The sequence below is a fragment of the Molothrus ater genome, chromosome 8 (assembly GCF_012460135.2).
Source record: "Molothrus ater isolate BHLD 08-10-18 breed brown headed cowbird chromosome 8, BPBGC_Mater_1.1, whole genome shotgun sequence".
Taxonomy (NCBI): domain Eukaryota; kingdom Metazoa; phylum Chordata; class Aves; order Passeriformes; family Icteridae; genus Molothrus; species Molothrus ater.
Genome location: NC_050485.2, coordinates 27,671,143 through 27,692,783, shown reverse-complemented (window position 1 = coordinate 27,692,783; position 21,641 = coordinate 27,671,143). Strand labels below are relative to the sequence as shown.

Sequence of the window (21,641 nt, the reverse complement as noted above, 5' to 3'; positions counted from 1 at the left end):
GATAAACCAAGTTTCCATGTTATTGTACAGATGTCATTAATTAGGACTTTGAGTCTGGCTCTACTTTTCCTAATGAAGAATTGATTTTTTTTTTCAGTCTTTGGGCAGTGCTGGCATTAGAGATGGACGAATTAAAGCAATTTTTATTTTGGTTGAGAGTGGGGGTTCTGACTACAGCAAAGGTGCCACCTTTTCCCAGTCAGTGGAGGGGACTTAGACCTCTGTGGAAACACTAAACCAGGGTCCCCTGGACAGGGAGGTGGAGGAGTCAGCCTGTTCTGACACAAATACTGTGAGATTTCACTAAAGCAAGACGGGCTGTGAGCATCCCAGAGGCTCTTCCTGTTTGTCTGGGGCTGCCAGGCTCAGGGCAGGGGGCACAGCCAGTGACAGGGGCAGCTGCAGCACTTGCTTGATTGGCTTCCAAAGGCAGCCCCTCTGAAGGATCACTTTGTATTTCCCATCAGGACTCCTGCTCTGATTACATATCACCCCAACAGGCAGATAAATGAGCTAAAAGCAACTCTGTTGGAAAAGGGTAGCAGGAGGGGAGAGGGGAGATGAGGAGAGCAGCTCCTGCCTGTTCTGGCTCTGGCACTGGGTTTCAGGCTGGCTGTGATAAATGAAAGCACCCACAGCCTGTGGCCACCACTGGGGAGGGAGCTGGGAAGGCACATGTGAAGAATAAATTATATTGCAGAATACAAGCAGCTAAAGGGAACTTCAAGGTGCTGGTATCTCTCTAAACCTTGATGTGAAATAACAACTGATAGCAACTTGGAGTGGAGAAAGGAACTGGGATCCCATTGACACGGTTAAAGGATATTTCTCTTATTTGATCAAACCTGTCTGCTCCTATGAGCTTTGTAAAGGTTTTTAGGATAAACTGCCATTTAAGTTCTTTGGGAGGATTGTGGGAGAGTTATTTCCATGTCAGGGTAAAGATGCAGTTATTGCTTTGATATGTTTTCTGTGTCTGAATGACTTTAGTTGAGTTTTCTTTGGTAGAGGGAAAAAAAAGCAGCAGGTGAATTTTGAGAACAAGAGAATGCAGCCCAAATATTTCCATCCTCCCTTGGCTACAGAAAACCAGCTGCTTGTCATTTCAGAACCAAGACAAATAAGGCCATTACTTTAAAGGGTGGGTTACAGGCTTCTTTATGTGTTAAGGATTTATAGTGAAATGATGCAGTTTGAAATTTTATTCAATAGCCACCATTCCAAACCACATGTGTTTGCAAAAACATTCAGTCTTAATGTTTGTGAACCACACAGTATTAGTATATAGTGGGAATTACGACCAGCATGAATGAAATTCACAGGAAATACTGAAACTTGTCAGTACCAACATTAAAAATTGAAGATCTTGTACTTAAGTTTCACATTGTGGTACAGATTATAAATGTGCATTTGGATTCCTGAATTTAATGTTCTCCCCAGCAGTGCAGAGAAAAGCTAGGAGATTTCAGCCTGTAACAGAAATGAAGGGATAAGACAGTCTGTCAGGGCTTGCAGAGAAGGAAAACAGCACAGCAGAGCTGCCTGCTGCCTGCCCACTGAATCCAACCAGCTCTCCCTGCTGTCTGCAGGCAGGAGGGTCGGTGCAGGAGCTGCAGCCCACACAGGCAGAGCCCTGCACTGCCTGGAGGCCTCTTCTCTCTCTCCTTTCTACTCTGGACCTTTACCCACTGTTGTACAATGGCACCTTGTTATCAAATCTCCAGCAAATACTCTGGCAGGGAAAAGGCTTTTCCACTCTGTCACATCTGCTCCGGTATCTCAGAGTAGATAGGCACTTGTTTGTGCCAGTTTCCAATAAGTTCTTATATAAACCAAGCAGTTTTAAAAACCTCTAAGCTTTCCCATTTGGGCATTTCAGATTAACTTTGTTCACCTTTTCCTTCTGTACATTGCCTTGCTTGTTAGGGATGGAGAGGAAGAAAGTTCACCACCTCAGGGAAGAAGAGACAAACAATGCCCTGGAGGAAAAGGTGACACGAGGACACAAATGCCAGCAGCGGTGACTTTGGAGTTCAGCAAGACCAGGGCTGGCTGTGGGGTTCTACATGTGCTGCCTCCTGCTGCCTCTCACCCCTCCTCCTTGTCCACCACAATCTTCCTCCCTGCAGAAGCCATGATTTCAGTGAACTCTGTTGTGAGAAGCAAAGCTGATTTTTTTCTGATCGCTCCAGTCGTTTGTCAGCTCCTGGCAGAGACCTCCCCAAATACAGCACTGCCAGCAGCAGGATCTGACCCACTTTTCAGCTCCTGTTTCAGAGAAGAGATGGATTGGAGCATTTATCTCAGCAGGGCTTCTTCAATCAGAGAAAGGCAGGCTGGATTTCTCTTGTTACTGAGACCTTGTTATTTACTTGGCTCTCTGCCCTGCTCTCGGTTGCATCTATTGCCTGAACGAGGGAGGTAAAGCTGAAATTCTGTTCTTTGTGCTGCTACCCAGCGACCATCTGAGGAACTGAGCTCTGCAGCACAGCAGGAGCCTGGTTTTGCACTAACACCTTCATGATCACAGCCCAGCTCATTCCTTGGAGCTCACCTGTGGGGCCAGCAGCCAGGCAGGGGCAATTGGCACCCACAGAAGGGCTGGGGCATGCACTGACAGCCTGGGGGGCAGTGGGCCATGGCAGGGCTCTTATGGACTTCCAGGGCATGACAAACATTCCCAGTAGTGTGTGAAGGTTCCTGATTTTCTGCCATATAAGCCCAAAGTATTCTGTATTTGACCAAGGAGTGGCCCTGGGGAGAGGGGTGCATGCAGCAGGACAGTGGTGCAGGTAGTGACAGCTCATTAGGGAATTATTAACTACCCAAACAGATCAGTGAGGTGAGGGGCAGCAGGGATGCCTCAGAACATGGAAAAAGTCAAGCTGAGGACAGCAGGGTGGGAGGCAAGCAGGGAATGGCTCTGGAGCTGCTGTCAGGGGGAGCTGGGGGTCTGCATCCCCCTGCCCACTCCAGCACCACCAGCAGAGCCCCCACCACTCCAGCTGGAGTGACTCAGGGGAATGTTGTCATTCTGAACGTTTCTAAACCTCCTTGCTGGGCACCATTCCCTGGCAGTGTTGTGGCTTTGGCCCTCCTGGAGGAGCAGGGCAGGAACCTGCCATGAACTTCTCCAGAAAGGGTCAGTTCAAGCTGTGGCAGCAGCTCTGAAAGGGGCTCCAATGGGCTCATTCACCCATTTTCCACACCAAACACAGCCAAAGGGGCAGCTCACATCACCACGAGGTGCCACAGCCCACGGACACCTGTGTGTCACTGGTGTGGGTCCCCTCCAGGGATGGCAGCAGTGGCCACCCCCTCCTGCAGGCACAGACCCCTCCTGTCTCCTGGCTGCAGTGCCAGAACACCCCTGCACTGTGATCACCCCAGCCTTGGGACCATCTGCCACTGGCAGAGCCTAAAAAGACAAAGGGATGGAGAGGCCCCAGGGTGAGCAGAGCCCTGGGCAGGGGATGTTTCATCCCAGTGCCAGAGAGACTGCACACATATTTACTCTGGGTTTTTTCAGTGTTTTAGCTGACCTTGAGGGAAGGTGCTGCTTACAGCCACTTGTCTGATGCTGGGAAATAACCTGAAGCAGACTTTTTTTTTAAAAAAAAAACCACCAAATATAACAAAAATGTACTTACAGCAGAGAACTCCTGTTTTACCATCTTTGACATATTTTTTTTTCCCTATCCACAGTCCCTCTTGCTGTTTATATTGTTCCTCATGACTGAGTTTTCCTTCCTCTTTGTTCTCCCCCCCAGCTACTTTTCCACTACTGGGGATTTCTCAGAAATGTTAGGCTGCCAGAATTCACTTTTATTCTTAGAAACTGGAGCACAAGGGCAATTGCTTGGAAGCAAAATGACATCTGTGAAGAATGACTTTGGACATTGAATAAAATAGAAGAGGGGCAAATTGGAGGACAGAAGGCCAGAATTCCTGTAGGGCACTTACTTTCAGGACATTGAGCATATAAATGAGATTATTTTGGCAAAAAGTTTCCTGGTGTAGAATATGTGACTGATCAGTAGATGCTGCTGAGGAGCAACTGCTTTAAAACATTGGCTTCTCCTGGTTAAAAAAATTGGGCAACCCTCATCACTGATGGAGGGAGTATCCTTCCAACAGCCTTGAGGCATAAACCATGGCTTTATGCTGTGTTTTACAGGCACAGACAGAAACAGAAGCAGATTTCTTGGGAAAACTTACAGAGACAGGAAATAAAAAAGGATGTAGCTCAGTGATGTCCCTACTGATGAACATCACAAACATCCAACATTTTAAAAGGAGATTAGCACCACTGATAGCTGTGATCTTAATGCTCCCACCAATGCTTCAATTTCATCCTCCACTGCTCAGAATGAAAAACTGAACACGGCCAGACACTTGCTGTGGCAAGACCAGTCCTGCTGTCACCAGAGCAGCTTGGTGTCCCCCAAAGTGCTGGTCCTGCTCTAAGATGGAGCCACCAAGGAGCTGTCAGCAGCAAGCAAAGAGCTCCTGGTCACTGAGGGTCCTCACAGTGAAGGGATGGCTTCATTTAAAGTGATTTTCCTGAATGAAAGATTTGTATCAACCTTGTCTGGCTTCTCCACTTCTTTAAGGGATGCAATCAATTAGAAGGTGGTAAGGGGCCAAAAGGAACATTCCAAATTCCAGTGGCATTTCTAGGAACTGTCTGGCATGCCCCAAGCTCCTTGCAGTGACTTGCTGGCCAGCCTGCAGGAGGGAAGTGGCTGGCTGTGGTGAGGCATGTGCATGGAAGGAGTGCTCACCCCTGGGAAACAAACCAAAAAAAGCCCTTGGAGCATCTCAGATTACCCTGTCATCTCCAGAGACCCAAGAGAGATAGCACATGCACTTTCCAGCCCCTGCTCTGACCAAGGGAGCACCAGCAGGGAAACACCTTTGCAAATATCAGCGTGTCCCACAAAGGGCCTGAAATGCTGGAGGATTCCCTGTGGCTGGGAGGATTTCCACATCCCTGCAGTGCAGCTTTCCACGAGCAGCACAGATGATGTGAGCCAGTTCCTTGCAGGGCAGTGGGAACATCAGCCCACATTCCCTCAGGACAGGGTGCCTGGAGGGACTCAGGTGAGCCAGCTTCTGCAGGACATCAAGGGTGGCTTCTCCCCTGGCGTGGAACCAGCACAGCAGCACCTCCCCATAGCACAGGGCATGGATGAACCCACCCCATGCCTGTAACAGACAGGTTTGATGGAGGCTTCTCCAGGAATTTTCTGGGAGCTAAAGCAACTCCTAGTGTAGAATGTGGTGCTGGAGATCACATTCATGGTAAGAGACAGGACAATGCAAATGCGTCTGAAACCACTCCTTGAATTTTACTGAGTGTGTGTGAGGAAATGGCCCTCCTGAGGTCACCAGGAAATCTGGGGCAAAACACAGATTAAGCACCTGGTGTCCCCAGCTCACCACGGATGCACTCTCTCTGCAGTGGGCAGGGTATCATCACTCCCCTTTGCTGCAGCTGCTCCTCTTTGCTTCCCTTTGCAGAAATTCCAGCCACACTGAAGTATGTCTGGTTGTTATTTAGATACCCCTCTTAAATTCATAGGTATTTATTTAGATGTCCCTATTACATATACAGATATCCCTCCAATCCCCAGGCTGAAGGGACTCTAAAAGAGAATTAAGCATTACACACAGCTTGTCTCTGGCTCACTTCAGGGTGGACACTGCACAGATAACCTTCCCTGGCTGGACCCATTCTCCTGCAGGACCTGTGCTCTCTTGATCACTTTATTGCTCCAAGCCCAGTTCTCAGGAGTGCTGCCCTTGGGAGAAAAGTGGAGGTTGTGTGCCCTGGTTTGTGCTTTCTGTTCAATGGGCCTTTTATTTTTCTTAACTTCAATGACATCACATCAATATAGAGACTTCCCTTACCATAACTTTATCTCTCTTCCAGGACTTGCTTTTCTCCTGGGCAATTTCCATCTTCCTAGATGCTGGGGTAGAAAGAGCATGAGTCAAGTTTGGGAATCCATGGGAAATATTAGCAGCCACTAATGAGTGAGAGCAGCATAGGAACCTGCCACAAATTAACAGCCAGGGAAACAACCTAAATCTTTATTTAAGTGTAGGTTTTTTAAAATGGGCTGTTAAGTGACTCAGCTGCATATTACTGGGAAGTTACAGGTAATCTTTGCAGGACAAGGAGGGGCTGTGTTAGGAGAAAATGAAGTGTTTTGCAGCATACAATGTGTTGTAAAGTGTTAGGACATTTATTTATCATATGTGGGCAGACAACTTCACACATCCTACCAGAATTTACTGTACCAATGTAATTTCCATATTGTATCTCTGTAAGTGTTATGAATCAGCCAATATGTGACATTAATTATCTGCATTTAGCACTGTGCAAACTGACATAATGATCAATTATGGAGTAACACATTATGGAGTAACTGTTTACTGAAGCACAGAAGTAATCCCCCAGTTCTCTAAAATATTCTGGAATTATTCTGTACATGCTATATCTGACCAAATTCTGGTTTTGTCCAAAAGTAACATTCTTCCATGGCTGAGAGGTGCAGCATGCAGTGCTCAACAGCTGCTTCAGCAGCAGGTTCCATGGAGGTGGCTCTTCTCCCACCATGGGAGAATCTTCACCAATTCACCTCTTTGGAGAAATGTTTCTCTATGAAGTTCTAGGAAATTGCTCCATGGCTTTGGATTTCTTTTTGATGGAATTCAAAAAGAATTTGAATTCTTTGAATTCAATTTGAATTGAATTCTTTGCATTTCAACTTCTCACTTCCTCTGTTCATCCATAACTGGAAACACAAGGTATTGGTCTTGCATTACCATTTTCAGGAAGTGTTTGAAAAAATGATGGAAGAATGCAGGATGTTTGGTCTAAGAAAAGGAGAAGGGAGAATAGGTAGAAAAAATATCTTCCATAATGAAGATTTCTGTGCAGACAGTGGCAATTCAAATTCCCTATGCCCACTGAAAATAGGGCAAGAAAAAAATCATGCTAATTTTCTGAAAAAGATGTCGAGGATAAATATTAGAAAATAATTTCCTGATTTTACAGAGAGATGAGTCCTGGAAAAACACAGAAAAGTTTGGACTTTCCTCTTCCAAAGTTCAGAAGAGCTGAGGCAAACTTTGGCCAGGAAAGGCTGAGGACAGCATCCTCAGTAGAGGCTCTTGAAGTAGGTGATGTGTGATTTTAGGATTCAGGCCATGAGGACTGCTGTAGCAGACTGACAGAGTTTCAGGGCTGGAAGAAGCCCTGGACAGTGACAGCCAGCCATCCCATCCCTCAGGGGCTCCTGAGGCAGAAATGGATCTGCTGTGCTCAAAGCAGCAGTGCAGAGCAAAGGACTCCCGTAGCAGCTTTGGAGCAGAGCTCCCAAGGAATGTGTTTTCTTCCATTTTCAGCCTCTGTAGTTCCAGAACTGGGACGTCCCTCTGTTTTTATGCAGAATTCAGCACAAACCAGCCTTTGAACACCACTGAAACAGAAAAATCAAAATGTGATCCTTTCCACCTTGAGAAACAAGCACATCCCAAACATTCTTATCTCAAAGGCAGAAGCGACAGGCTGTGGAAACATTCAGTGTGGAAATTAATCTTTTGAACAGGAGCTGAGTCTGAATAGATTATATACATATTTGTGTTTGCCTGCTTTGAGTTACATGATGCTGTTTTCATCTTCAGCTGAATAAAATTTTATAACAATTTTTTTTAAGCCCACCAAATTTGTCAAATTTACTACTGAAGTAAGTTACACCAATGCTGATTTTTAGTGAGTGTAGTTCCTTACTGTAGAAGCCAACCTGGCCTTATTCTGTTGGAGGCTGGATAAATACCTCCTTTGAGCCAAATTCACCTTAATCAAAGCTTATACAAACCTCTTAATATCAGTATTCCTGTGCCTGCTAAACCCAGTGGTTATTTTGGTTGTGTCTGGCAAGATTAAATGATCAGTACTCAAACCCAGTGATTCTGTCTGTTGCCACAGCACTGTATATTGCCAGTATCTATTTTACAGCAGTATGGGTGTGTGAAAATGCCCACACAAAGTGTCCATGTTCATGCAGGGCACAGGTATGTGTTCTGCCATGTCACACCACGGTGCTCTAAGCAACAGAGGTCACTCTAGGACAGGACAAAACTCCCTTTTGGCACCCACTGGAGCTCTCCTGAAGGCAGCTCTGTATCAATTTCCTTTTGGTGTGCTATCAGCTGAAAATTGGTCATGTTTCTATGGTAGCAATGCAAGGAAGGCATTTCCACAAATAAATATTTACAGGAAACATCCTTGTTTGGGAAACAAGTGAGCACTTGCTCTGGAAATCCTGCTGCACCAGTGACATCTCTGTGGTACTGCTTGGTAGCATCAAAACATTCTCTGTGAGAAACATTGAACTGTTTGCATTAGGGTGAGAGCACATGCCTTCAGATACATCATTTCTCTCTGTGGTTTTCCCAGCTGTCTTTACTTTTCACACAGCAGGCCAGCCCTTCTCTCACAAATCCATTCATTCCTTTTTCACTTAGGGCTTATCTTGGCTGCCAATGGACCCAAAGGTGCTCCAGACACATTCTTTCTCCAACCAGCTCTTCTTCCTGTCATCCCTTGGACATATTTTTGTGGCTGTATCATAAGAGGGGCATAACACCATTTTATACACCAGCCTTTCCTCCCACATTGCAGCTCTTAGCTCACTTGACCCTTCTGTAGCTCAGGGGAATCCAGGGAAAACACAGCTTTAGGCCAAATGCTGGTTGTTTGGCCACCTCTGAGTGATTAGGAGTTCACTAATAAACCATTGTAACTCAGTGTAAAGAGGTGAGCAGAGGCACAAACCAGTATTTCCTGCTGAAGTGAAAAGTATACACAGTGCAAAGGTCATGTAAATGGTCTGACACTCATTTTCTTCCAGGTAACAGAAAGACATGGCAACATGAAATATAAGCCAAATACATGCCATTCATGCCACAAAGTAAGTTATTAGGACATAAATCAAAATCCACATTCTCCGTTCTTTGTACTTCAGCAACAAAAGATGTCTGGCAGCTCAGGAAGATGATTATCTCTACATATATCACCTTCTCCTCCCTGACCTTTCCCCTTGAGTTTTGGCACTTACCTAATTATTGAGGTCTTTTTTTTTTTTCAGGAACATGAGCAGCCTTTAGCATGGAAGGTATCTGAATGTGGAATCCTACATACAGTAAGTTTCACCTTAAAAAAGAAAAAAAAAAAGGACATTTTTATAGCTTGTTATATCTGGTCAATATTTGTGCAACTATCTGACTTGTGTTTGAACCAGCTAAATAAAAATTCTCCATAAGAGAGATGAGTATTTTTTTTCCTTGCTGAGACTGGCTTTCCTTTCTTTAGATGGCAATAGCATCTCATGACCTCAACCTTCTCAGCAGAATTCAAACATCAATGTGTTTGGATATGGGTCATGAACCTCAATACTGAAATAGGAGTTCAGAAACACATTGTGGATCACAGTTGGGTTAAAGAACATCTTAGAAATGTCCCATGTTCCTCAAAAAACCCAGTCTCACACGAGGAGATGTGTAGTGCTTGATAAGCAAGAGGACATAGGAGTCCAGGGCTCTGCCCTCAATACCCGAACCACTACAAGCAACCACACATCCACTGGAGGCAATGGTTTATTTCCCAAAACTTGCAATTATGCATTAGGCAAAAAAATCCCAAGTAACTCCAGTTTATGGTTGCTCAGTAACATCTCTTGGTGTTGCTCAAACTCTTCTAAAACTCTGCAGTGCTGACCTTGTGTTCCCCACACAGCAATCCCAGACACCACATCAGAATGATGCTGAGGAGATACTGGGTGCTGGAGTTATTCATGCCAAACTTAGACCAGAGTAAACTGGTTTGAATTGAAATGGAAAAGAGGGAATTGCTTTCTCATTTGGCTTGATACATTTGAGTCAAGGTTAGTCAAGCTTACCTCCTTTCTCATGGACCTGCTGATGAAGAAGTAAGCCTCCTCCACACCCTGGGGCTGCAGATCATTCACAGCCACCACGTGGTCTCCGTGGTTAAACAAGCAGCCCAGCCTGAGAGGACCGGCCCACTGTGAGACACTGTGGAGGGCAGAGAACAAAGGAACCACACAGGATATCCTGTATCACTGCACTTTTGGACAGGATTCCATTCGTGGGGCTGCCCTCTGGAAATGACACACACGTTCAACGACTTTGTACATTTTTGGTCTGGTTCTGGTTGAAACCATCACTAATTATTCCACAGCATGCTGCATTCTTCTTTACAACAGCATTTGAAATACAAACTCCAGTACAAAAGAATCAGAGAGAGCAGAAGGAATCACTGAAGTGCCAGCAAGCCCTGCCCCTGCCCTGTTCTGCCCTGCCAAAACTGCACATGGGTGTCTGCAACTGGACACTTCTGTGCCTGACACTTATTCCCATCTCACAGGCACTGCCACAAGACATCCAGACTTACCATATTCGTCCTGCTGCTTCAGTAAGTTTTAGGTAATTGTTAATATCAGCCAGGGGTACAAAAATATCCAGTTTCTGCAGCTGCATCTCATCCGTAACTTGACTGTGAGAGAAAAACATCAGAGACCACAGAATCACAGAGCAGCTCAAATTGGAAGGACCCATAAGGATTATTGAGTCCAACTCCCTGCTCCTTGCAGACTCCCTAAAACTGAATGCTATGACTAAAAGCATGACTAAAGTGCCTCTGGAATGCTGCCAGGCTTGGCAGGATGAAGCCCATGAACATGTCTGTCTCCTCTGCTACCAGCTGGAGAAGACACTTACCTGAGCAGTATAGACAAGTGAACCACCGAGAGGGGCAATGAGCTTTGCCTTCTCTGGAGGGTTGGTTGCAGGCTGGTGCTGCTTTCTGGGAATTTTGTGCCTTTGTCTGCTTCCAAGTCTCTTGGAGATGCACTGTTGCTCTGGCATTTGGGAGGGGAGGGGAGCCCATCACGTCTGCATGTGAGCTGGCATGTCTCATCCAGCAGCTTACTAAAGAGGAATGATGATAAAAAATTAAGGGGTTTGACAATTCCAGGCACTCTTGCTGTGTTTGAAGCTGGATCAAGCAGCCCTCAATAAAGCAAAGAATAACAAGTTCTTGTAGAATATCCAGTGGACAAAATAAAATCTAAGTAAAATAAACAGCCCTTCTAAAAATGGACCATAAATCTCAAAATAAACATTTTCAGTATTCAAAAACTATTTATTAAGCCTGGAAACATTTCAGCTAACAGCATGCCTTGACAAAGAAACTCAGTACAGATTGTTGGCCTTGGCTGTACTGGGTTCTTCAGGGATGTAAAGCTGTCCCTTGGGAGATGTGATAACTCAGAACTACTTGAAATCATTTTAGTTTTATTTGATAAGCCTTATATTGCCTGGAGCTGACTCCCCATTGTGCCCCAAACAAGACTGGGGTTAGTAGCAAAAACTGCTCTTGGTATATTTTAACTCAGATGGCATAACCTTGTGAGGTTTTTTTATAGTTATTCCCCTTGGGGGGGTCCCAAAGTCACAGAGAAGCTTGAATTAACCTATTGGGATTGTCTGGTTAGTGGGTCTGCATTTCCAGTTGCCTCTCTCCATGTGGCTAAGATCTGACTGTCTGCAGGTGTCAGGCCACAGCTAACAGCTACCGACCCCTCCTCTGGCTCAGGAGGAGCTTTACCCTGCAGGCACAATTCTCTTCAGTATTCAGTGATGTATTGTGGAGGCTAGGGCCTTGTGGCCCTAGAACTGTGACACAAAGTTCAGGTCATTCTTTGTCACACTGTACCTTCAAAACACACAGCAACAGAGCCGCTCTTTGGATGGCAAAATGAAAGGGAGGATGTGTCATAACTCACACAACTTCTACATGGAAAAGTTGGGAGCTAATGGCCCATATCTATCTTTCTCTTTTAACCTCTAGATAATGCTGCCTGCTTTGGAGAGCACTGGTCTGAAAGGTTGTTGGAGTTTGGCTGCAGTGACTCAGTAAAGTGGTGAGCTGCTGTCATGAAAACCCAGAAAAAGTGTGAGTCAACCAAAGGTGCTGCATTGTATAGTCAGAGCCTGTGTAAGTGCAGGAGTGTGCAGTGTGAGCTAAAATTTCATGTTGATCAGTTTGAATTTGACTCCAGTGTTCCCATGAATGCTGAACTTTGTGAACTAAGACTCAACAAGGATTCATTCAAACAAGATGCAGCCTCTAGATCTTGTTACACAAATACCAGAGATGTCAGCTCTATCTCTATTGCTGTGCCACATTCAATTTCCAAAACGTTAATGAAGTTGCTACTTACATTGATTTCATTGACATATAAATGTTCTCCTTTACTGGGCTGTTCTGCTCTGGCTTCTCTTGCACAGGGACATCAGACTCAGCTGTAGGGTCAGGCTTTGATACTTCAGTAGTGCACTGTCAGAAACACACAGCAATATAGGACATTAATGTCATTGCCCTGCCTACAGAAAAAAAACCCTTTTAATTTCCCCATTTTGTTCTGTGCTCGTGCTGTTTAAACATATTGGCTGATATAGCCTGGGTTTCCTCAAATCAGTCAATTCCCAGAAACTGGGAACTAGAAATGTGCTTGAAACTTAAAAGTTAATGCTGGAATTATTGGCACTGCCAGACTGGGACATGACCAGCTATATTCTGTATATTCTGGAGTACTACCACAAAAAAAAAATGTTGCCTTTTAATTTAAGCAGGCTGAAAAAGGAGACTTGTACTTGGGTATGCTTGACTTAGAGCACTTAGATTATATGACCACATCACCATTGTTGATGTCCTTCAGTCTGATGTACAGTCTGTGACTTCTGCAGAAAACTGACCACTTCTCCTGACCACTTATCTTCTCCTGAAATTAGCCTCCCAAATTTGGTGTCAAAATTTGTATAAAATTAACAGTATGATTTCTTCTGCTCTTGTTTCACAGTGAAATGCAGATACCAAAATATACTGCAGTGTCTTAAAAGTACTGCTTTTATGCAGCTTACTGGTTTTTCAACAGAATTACATTTCAAAATACATAAAACTAATGTACTGCTACATTCTCTAAATGAAGCTTCCAATTTCAGAAAATAACCCCAACCCTACCCCATTATACAACAGGCAAAAGCCATTAACAATGAAACAGTCAGTTTGGGGAATTTCAACAAAATCAGCAATGTTTTTTGTCAAAATGCCACTTTGCACCAGGAAGATCTTTTGAATCAGTCTAGTGTATTTTTTTTCTTGTATAAATGAAAGCTCTATTACCTAGTACTTTATCTATGTATTCCTTTTGCAAGGTACAAGTGGTTCCTCCTACCAGTTCCTCTTTGGCTCATTAAATGTCTCCTGTGTCCTTGGAGCTGTTATCAGGGCAGCAGAACCCACAGCTGATAAACTACCTTAGCTAAAACACTGCTGGGAGTTTGGTAATAATCTTCTTCATCCTTTTTCGTGTTTTCCTCTGGATCTGACAACAGCAGGTTTTCCTCACTTCCTCCCAGAATTTTATCCTGCTGAAAGAATGGGCTTGTATTTAACAGGCTCAGTTGTACAGATTAACATGCATTTTCCCTTTTCGTGAAGAAATAACAGAATCAGCAAATATTCACAGAAAACATGGTAAGATACATCCTGTTGGCATGAGTGACAATTACTTAACAAAGAGTTTTCAAGATCTGGGCCTGGATGAGGGAACCACCAATAAAAACACATCAGATGCTTGAAATGGGGACTCACACTGCTAAAAGGAAGTAAATACAAGGGATTAGTTAGGAAGCCAGTTGTCTGCATGTCACTGAGCAGAGAATAGGTCCAGAGATGTTAGCAGATGTTAAACTTATGAGGCAAGAGAAATATTTTTATCCAATGAACAAATATTGTTGTTTCTTGTTCTCTATACAGCAAGGTTATTTATTTTTCACACATGCCAAAACAGAAACATGAGCTTTGTGCTATTCCCTTTGCTTCAGGCTTAAAATCCAAATTCTTTATCTTCTAACCCTCATGGTCAGCCTGTCCCAGCCTGAGCAGCTGCCTGTAATACCTGCTCTCTAAGGCATTGTAGGTATGAGAAGAATTAATGAATAAGACAGAAAAGGTATGCACAAGGAAGAGACACAAAGAAATTCTTGACATACACCCAGAGCAGGACTGGTTAAAATCAGACCAAGGGTTAACTCAGTGCATTTCAGAGCTCAGACTCACAACTGAATTACTGCAACTTTATAAAGTACTGTGCATCAGCTGGGCTATGCTGACTGCCCATGGCATTGCAATGTAGTTTCAACTATTCACTTCTTTCCACTAAATTTAGCTGTATTATCTCATACTTGCTGTCAGCCTATATACAAGGATGGTGATTTACCACCCTGTTAGCTGTGATAGCAGAACAGACTCTTTGCCCTGTATCCCAGCACTCCAGGCCAGAGTTCAATGCATAAGCTGTCAGTAAAGATGGGTTTGAGCTGCAGAGGGGTGCGCAAGAGCCTTGGCTGTGCCTTCTGTCCTCTTGACTCTGCTGCAAAGGCAGCAATCCACAGCAGAGGAAAACTGCTGCAGGCACTGGTTCAGGGAACACGGGTCAGAACACTTAGCCACTAATACAAGATAACATTCATCTTTTTATCTTCCCAAATCAGTCCTGCTAGATATGGAAGTGAAATTACTTGAAGACATATTAATGCTGACAGAAGGTCAGTTCGAAGACGTGCCTCAATTTAACAAGCTCTTGTTCTGTAATTTAGTTACATTGACTCGATTGCTACTGGCAAAGGCTGAAGAAATAAACCACTTAGGAGCAACTGTGGCACAACTGAGAAGTGTGCAGGGAGGGACAAATCCTCAACCAGTGCAAATGCAGAGCTTTCTTCATCAAGTTTGCGAGAGCTGCCACAATTTGAAATTGCTGCACATAAACTCTGGGGCTCTGACCCAAAAATCCCTCAACACAGGTATTTCAAGCAAGTTTTAGAAGATCATTTTCAGTGGTAAACAAGAAAACAGACTAAATACTTAGGAAGCTTTCATAGTGGAAATCAACTTGATGTGCTAGGAAAGTAGGTGGATGATCTATAGTCACAGATAGCCAGGTGAGATAAAAGCCAATATTCACTTCTGCAGATGGAACACGGCAAGAGCTGTTTGAATTGTTCTGCTCACCAGGCTTGGACAAACTCCTCTTGATGAGTCACACTGAGCCTGATGGGGGCCAGGATCTGAATAAGGCCTGTTCTTGTCTTCTGAGGAACCATTCTCCTGTATAAAAAGGAAAAAAGTTGACTCCTCATAAAGATACACTGGAGGTGCCTGACCCACATTCAGCTTCCTCTCACCAGGCTATTTGCACAGAGTTTTGTGACTACAGAAACTCAGCAATTCCTTGGCTGCTATTCCTCCCTGACACTGGACTGCAATTGCTGTAGGACAGCAGCAATGCTTTCCCTCTCTTCTATTTAAATATTGAGGGGAAAGTCAGTAAGGCAGAGAGGAATTGGATCTGAACTCTCCTCTAAGCTTTACAGCCTAAAAAGAGAGAGAGAGAAATAAAAGCACAATCACAAATCAGGAGGAATGTGGCTAGCAGCTGCCAAAACAATCATCACATGCCTCTGCCAAGGCATGTCAAAGCAAATCTTCAGGAGTTTACTTAATGTTCACTAAAATTTGCCAGGCAGTTGAGACAGCCAGTGAGGATTGCCTCTCATTGCCCTCATTTACATGCAGACTTGCCTCTTAAAGTATTTACTTTGTGGTGTTACACCCAGGTCCTACTCAGGAGCCCCACCAGAAGAGACCACCCAGGTACCCACTGCAGAAACTCTGAACAACTTTTGATGGAAAAAAAAACCACCTATGCAAAAGAAATGTCACAGTCATGCCAAGGCACAGAGTCATTATGAAGGACAGTTAATTTGTTTACCTTCTGGTAGCTTTGCCTGTCTGGAAAGCTGGCCACACCTACAGAACTCAAGAATAGTGGCAAAGAGGAAGTTCGGCTTTTGACTTCTGGATTTGGAAGATCTTGGTTCTAGAAATAAGGGAAAAGCAGTAGAAGACAACAGGCACCTGTTGGGTGTGGGCTAAAATGTACTGACACATCTCACTGGAGCAAATTTTATTTCCAATGGCTCAGAGGCATTGTCTGCATGGCATTTTTCAGGCAGACATAAATTTGCCCTGCTTGCATTCTGAGCTGTGTGGAAGCTGCAGGGATGGGAGTACTTAGTGCTGAGTCTAAACTGGAGGGCCTGGCTGGCTGACAAGGTGCAGAAACTTGGGCCTGAGCTTGAACTACCGGGGCTTCCAGCTGATTCATAACATTGACAGACTGATGTAAAACAACATGTAACTATATCTGAAATGCACCCACTAAGTATAACACACAAGTTTTCACTCTGATGCATCACAGGTGTGGTTCATTGCAGCATAATATCAATCTTCCCCTTGTTTCCATATAGCTAACTCGTCAAAGAGATTTCTTACTGTAAAATCAATCCCAGTGCAGACAGACTGTGCAATACCTGCTTGGTGCATAAAGCCAGGGTAAAGGACTTATATGAAAATGAATTTCTGAATAACCAAGGTCAGAGGCAACTTGCAAGGGAAAGATCAGCAAAATTCCTTTGCACAGTTTTGTAATGAAAAAGAGAAATACCTTTTTTTTCCCTAAAATAAAGTACAGTAACATGTCACCTGAGGGCAGCATCCACTTCTTTTGTCCTCCCTGCAGACTGAAGATATCAGAGTGACCCAGTCATCTATTTCCTGCCTGAAGTTGGAACAAGAGGAGTGAAAGCTTACTGACAGGTAACACACAAGGGCAATTCTTTTGCCTGCCTATTTCTTCCTATGGGGCCCAAACCAAAAATCCCTGAGATCAAGGGGAAAAACCCTGCACATTTTCAGGAAAGAGTGCTTGTGTGTTTATAGCCAGATGGCAAAGTCTGACTCAGAGAGCTAACAATTCTTGGGAATGCATTTGGGCCACCAGGATGAGAAACACGCCAGGAAAGGGCTGTTGAAGCTGTTTTTCATGCTTGCAGTGGATTTAGCTGGATTAATTCTGGAATGCTGCCCATGGAGTGTGGGCTGTGAGAGCCGCGCCCCAGGGGAAGGCTTTGGGTGGCACGCTCAAGCAGCACCCAGGTATGTGTTTTTCTTCTTATCAGAATTTCACACATCAGCTGCTCTTCTGCAAAAAAAAAAGCAAAAATTCCCCCTGACGTGCTCGTGACTGGGAAACTGAAGAGGAGATGCTGGGAACCAGCAGTACAGGAGCACTGTGACAAACATCCTCTCCCTCACCTAACTGAGCTTTGCCTGATCACCTCCACAGAAACAGCTCCTGCCCCTCTTCAAGACTCAATTCCAGCCAGAAAAAGCACAGACTTCACCCCCCTGCTGCAGCAAAAGCCCCAGCCAGCACTTTGGGGATCTGTTTTCCTTCAGGAGAAGTTTTGTCTTCAGTCTGCTTCCTTTGATTAATAACCTAGATTTCAGGCAATATTGTGGTTTATCCATGAGGAGCAGAACCTTTTCTACCTCCCAGGAGCTGCTGGGTGAGGAGGCAAAGGTCTGTGCTCTTTCCTGTCCCCTGAGCAGCACAGTTTGAAATGGCACTGCCACTGCCATCCCCCTGCCACCCCTGTGCCCCCTCTGCTTTCACGTGCTGGATGCTGTGACTGGGTGGCTGCAGGCAAGGGGAGCTCACCTGCCTGGACCAGCAAAAAATTAACCCAGCCATGAGTAAGGGGAGGCAATGCCATAGAAAAAAGCTGTTTTCCATTGGACCAGGCAGCTGAATCACCTCATCCCAGAGCTGGGCCATCAGTAGCTGAGCACAGAAGGGAAGGGAGAGGCTGTGAAGGAGCAGGGCCCTTCCTTGGGGCACAGCTTAGTGCTACATTGGTTTAACACCACTGTCCCACTGCTTTTGCTCATCCTGCTATGCCCACCTGCTGTCCCCAATGAGGTAGTAACATCTGCTTCCAGTGCTGATGGATATCACCTGCTCAGGAAGGCACTTAAACATCTTCCTCACCGTTTCCATAATTTCAGCATTACTTATGCCAACTTGAATACTTATGATTCTGTGAAGATAACCATAGGAAACATCCTAGATTACTCTACACAGTTACATACAAATAGACACACACATATATGTGTGCATGTCCATATTTTACTCTGAGCACAGCATAATATGATGAGATCTGCAAGGTCTCATCTGAAAGTTAAACATTTTTCCACAGAAAAAATTGCTCAAGAAAATCAATGCACACATTCAAAAGAGATGGTCTTTCAAAGAAGAAAATCTCCAGGCAAAATATATAAAATTAACTTTTCCCAAGTCCCCAGACTATGGCTCCTCATTTCTGGAAAAAGGGGCTTTTGGTTTAATTCAGAATCTTGAAAAGAAACAATAGTAAGAAAAATTTCTTGTGGAAGTTTTTTAACCACAATAAAACAATAGATTTGATTTGAAACTAATTGTATATTAATAGTGTTTTAATGGAGGGGAAGAGGAACAGAAGTACTCTTAATGGATACTTGAAGCACTTGAAGCACTACTTCCATTAACCTCCAATATGCCAAATTAATAAAAGTAATAACAACAATAATTATGGTACTAATGTAACCACAGACCACTGAGCAAGCTGCAATATTTTTGAAAGCTTCACAATGTAAATCCTTTTAATGGAAGAAGCACAACAGCAATGTGGTGAGTGACCTCTTTGCCTAAAAATTCCAGGAGCCTGGAGTATTAACCTCTAGATCTGACAGGAAATGTTTACATTTCCCATTACATTTTCTGTTTCCCTTGCACATATTTCATACCACCCATGGCATGGTAAAGAGTGCCAGTCCAAAGGCAGGGACACTCAGTCCTGCTGCAGTAGGCATGTGCTGACGGGAGAGAAACAACCAACCCAAATGAGCCAAGCAGGGCGATTTCTTGGCAGAATAAGAGGCAGTGAGCAACCATGATCAGCCCAAAAGGTTATGAGAAAGTCAGGAGACCTTTGCACAAACCTGCAAAGGACTTTGTGAAGCCGCAAGCTGGGAAAGGGCGTGTGCCACAGCTGGGAGTGGCACAGCCTGTCCTGATTGACCTGTGAGTGAAAGCATGGCACTGTCCTCCCAGGAGGTGAAATGTGTTTTACTGCAGGAACACAGCCTGGGATGCAGGAACACAGCCTGGGATCGTGGAGCCAGGCCAGGTATCTCACTGGCAGATACATCACAATAAAGCAATTCAGGATTTTCACTTCTACATATATCATAGCTGCACCCAAAGCCTACAAATCCCATGGGACTCTTTGTGGAGTTCATTGGGTTTGAATCAAGAACCCAATCCTGACCTGTTCAGTCAGGAGCAAGGGCTTGCACAATCAGTGGCCATTGCAGAGCGCTGATACATGACTCAAAACAAAAAAGATGATGCATTTGAGCTACATACTGGTCAACAGCTATGGAGCCTTTCACGTGTTGGCCTTTTAGATACTTCAGGATGTAATTCCCTGTGCTGGACTTGGACAGGACAAACAGACGCCTTTTCCAGGAATTCTGCCAAAGAGAAAGCAATTTGTGTCTCATTAAAATTCAGGACAGCAGATATGAGGGGTTGCTGAAATATGACTAATCTGTGCTGGAATACCTGTGAGCTGAAAAGTTGAAGAGGTGGTGATTTGATGAGGAATCCGTGCTTGCAGACTCCACCTTCAGGGCAAAATGTATTTTGAATTCTCACTAATCAAAGAGAAATGAACAGCACCATTACTTAACTTGCTGCCAATTAATCTCTTTAAAAAGACCTGTTTGAACTGGAAATTGTTGCTTAGCACTGGGTTTCTGTGCTTAAATGGCCATAAAACAAACACAAATCAAGGCTATAAAATATAGAGCCAGGTCCTGCATCCCTGGTGTTAATGCTGACAACTGGCTCAAACTGCAAAGTAAAGGTAGAGAAAATGTAGGGGCTCAGCAGATATCATGAGCTGCTGCCTTATTTAACTGATCTTATTTAACTTTTGGGGTCTGGTCTTATTTAGCTTCATAATTAGTGATCTGAAATGCACCCCTAAAGAAATTCATAGATGGCATTCAGGTAAGGATAGATCATCTCACAGCTTTACCACTGACAAATTTTAGTATAAGAAATTTTGTACCTGCAGAATTTCTTTTACTTGTAGAAGCCATCCTGATTGTTCTTCCACCCAGGTAACAAAAAGAGCCAAAATGTGGAAGCTAATTCCTTTCAGTTTGCTTGCTGCAGAGCAGCATTCCACTGCACACACAATTGCTGTTGAGAAAAATAACAAAAATCTTACAACAGTTTGTTTTCATACTGATGATGAAAATACATAAAATAGCCATAATAACTATTTATTTAAATATATTCATAAATAATTTTATATAATATCAAATTATACACTATATGCTATATTTGTTATTTTATAATACAATCACAAAATTACAAATAACAAATATTATCCACTTTTATAGGCCAAAAAGATGATTTGCTTAGAAGTGATGAGGGCTGCTAAGAGAACTTCATTTTTCCCTTTCTTTTGCACTAGTCACAACACCTGTAACCTAGGAATACTGCCTCCATTTATGTTTCTGACACTGCTTTGCCAAGTATGATCAGTCCTGTACAAAACTGGCGTAACTTGGCCTAAAGAGTTTAAAATATAAGTAGAAAAAACCTGTATGATACTATAGCAATTTTAATGATTTGCAAGTTTGTCATATTAACACAATGCCTTTTCAAAAGTTTTGTTTTGCCTTACCTCAAAACTCTCATTCCCTGCAAAATCAGGTCTTGGCTGGGACTTGTTGTAACTACAAGGAGGTTACACAGACCCTCTTGTGCCACCTGAAGCCACAGAGCCTCTCCTGGGAAATTCTGAAGGATTACAAGTGCTGTTCTCTGGCTCTTTACTGAGAACCCTGGCTGCAGTGAGAGATTTAAGGGCTTTCCTCTGTTTCTCTTTCTTCAGTGATTTACTCCATGGTGCCAAAAGTAAACATGGTCCAGTCATGAGTAGGGTGGGTTACACATGGAATTTTACCCCTGAGACACACCTAAAGCTATAGACTTTTATTCCTCCTGTTCCAGGCTGTAAATGGGAATGACCCACTGCAAACTTAGGTCCATCAGAGGTTTCTGCACATTTCTGTCTGTGTTTTTTTGAGTTTTTTTCAGGGAAACCTTTGCAATTTTTGCTTTTTGGGAAGAAAGATTTGGAAAGAAATATTTGCCGTGATAAACTGTTCTAAAATTTGCTTCTACAGTTTTCATCTGTTGCCTACCAGAAAAATAAAAGGACAAAAAAGCAATTTCCAAAACTAAAAATGACTGTACACAAAGTCAATACTCGGGGTACACACCTGGGGTTGCAATGAAAGGCAATGTATTGTTGTGTTCAGTGTGACTGACAGTCACCTCAACTGGCAAAGGATGCAATTACTACAAAACAATGTTCCAAGAGTCTCTGACAGGATAAAAGTCTCTTCTGGATGTCAGTAAAAGTCAAGATTTGCATGTAGGAAGACAAATACCCGTGAGATTAGTTGTGCTAACTCACTCTGCCTTTTGGGAAAAAGTTTTTAATTGTTACATCTAATT

The 21,641-nt window shown here is 43.8% G+C and overlaps 1 protein-coding gene across 1 annotated transcript; it reads right to left on the bottom strand.

Moving 5' to 3' along the window:
- Nucleotides 1–9,157: 9,157 nt before the first annotated feature.
- On the bottom strand, nucleotides 9,158–20,209 carry PLEKHS1 (pleckstrin homology domain containing S1). Its single transcript, XM_036386239.2, has 13 exons — nucleotides 20,179–20,209; nucleotides 19,668–19,759; nucleotides 19,470–19,576; nucleotides 17,968–18,102; nucleotides 16,706–16,781; nucleotides 15,933–16,040; nucleotides 15,173–15,268; nucleotides 13,414–13,527; nucleotides 12,318–12,433; nucleotides 10,813–11,022; nucleotides 10,487–10,588; nucleotides 9,972–10,107; nucleotides 9,158–9,226 (listed from the first exon to the last, which is right to left on the bottom strand). Exons 1-13 carry the CDS (start codon nucleotides 20,207–20,209, stop codon nucleotides 9,158–9,160), a joined length of 1,392 nt encoding a protein of 463 aa, XP_036242132.2.
- Between the last annotated feature and the right edge of the window lie 1,432 nt (nucleotides 20,210–21,641).

Coding starts and splice junctions, on each gene's coding strand:
- PLEKHS1 (XM_036386239.2), bottom strand. CDS start 20,209: ATGGCTTCTACAAGTAAAAGAAATTCTGCAG. Junction 18,103..19,469: donor GGCTCCATAGCTGTTGACCA/GTATGTAGCTCA, acceptor TTATCTTCACAG/AATCATAAGTATTCAAGTTG. Junction 11,023..12,317: donor TATATGTCAATGAAATCAAT/GTAAGTAGCAAC, acceptor ATTCCTCTTTAG/TAAGCTGCTGGATGAGACAT.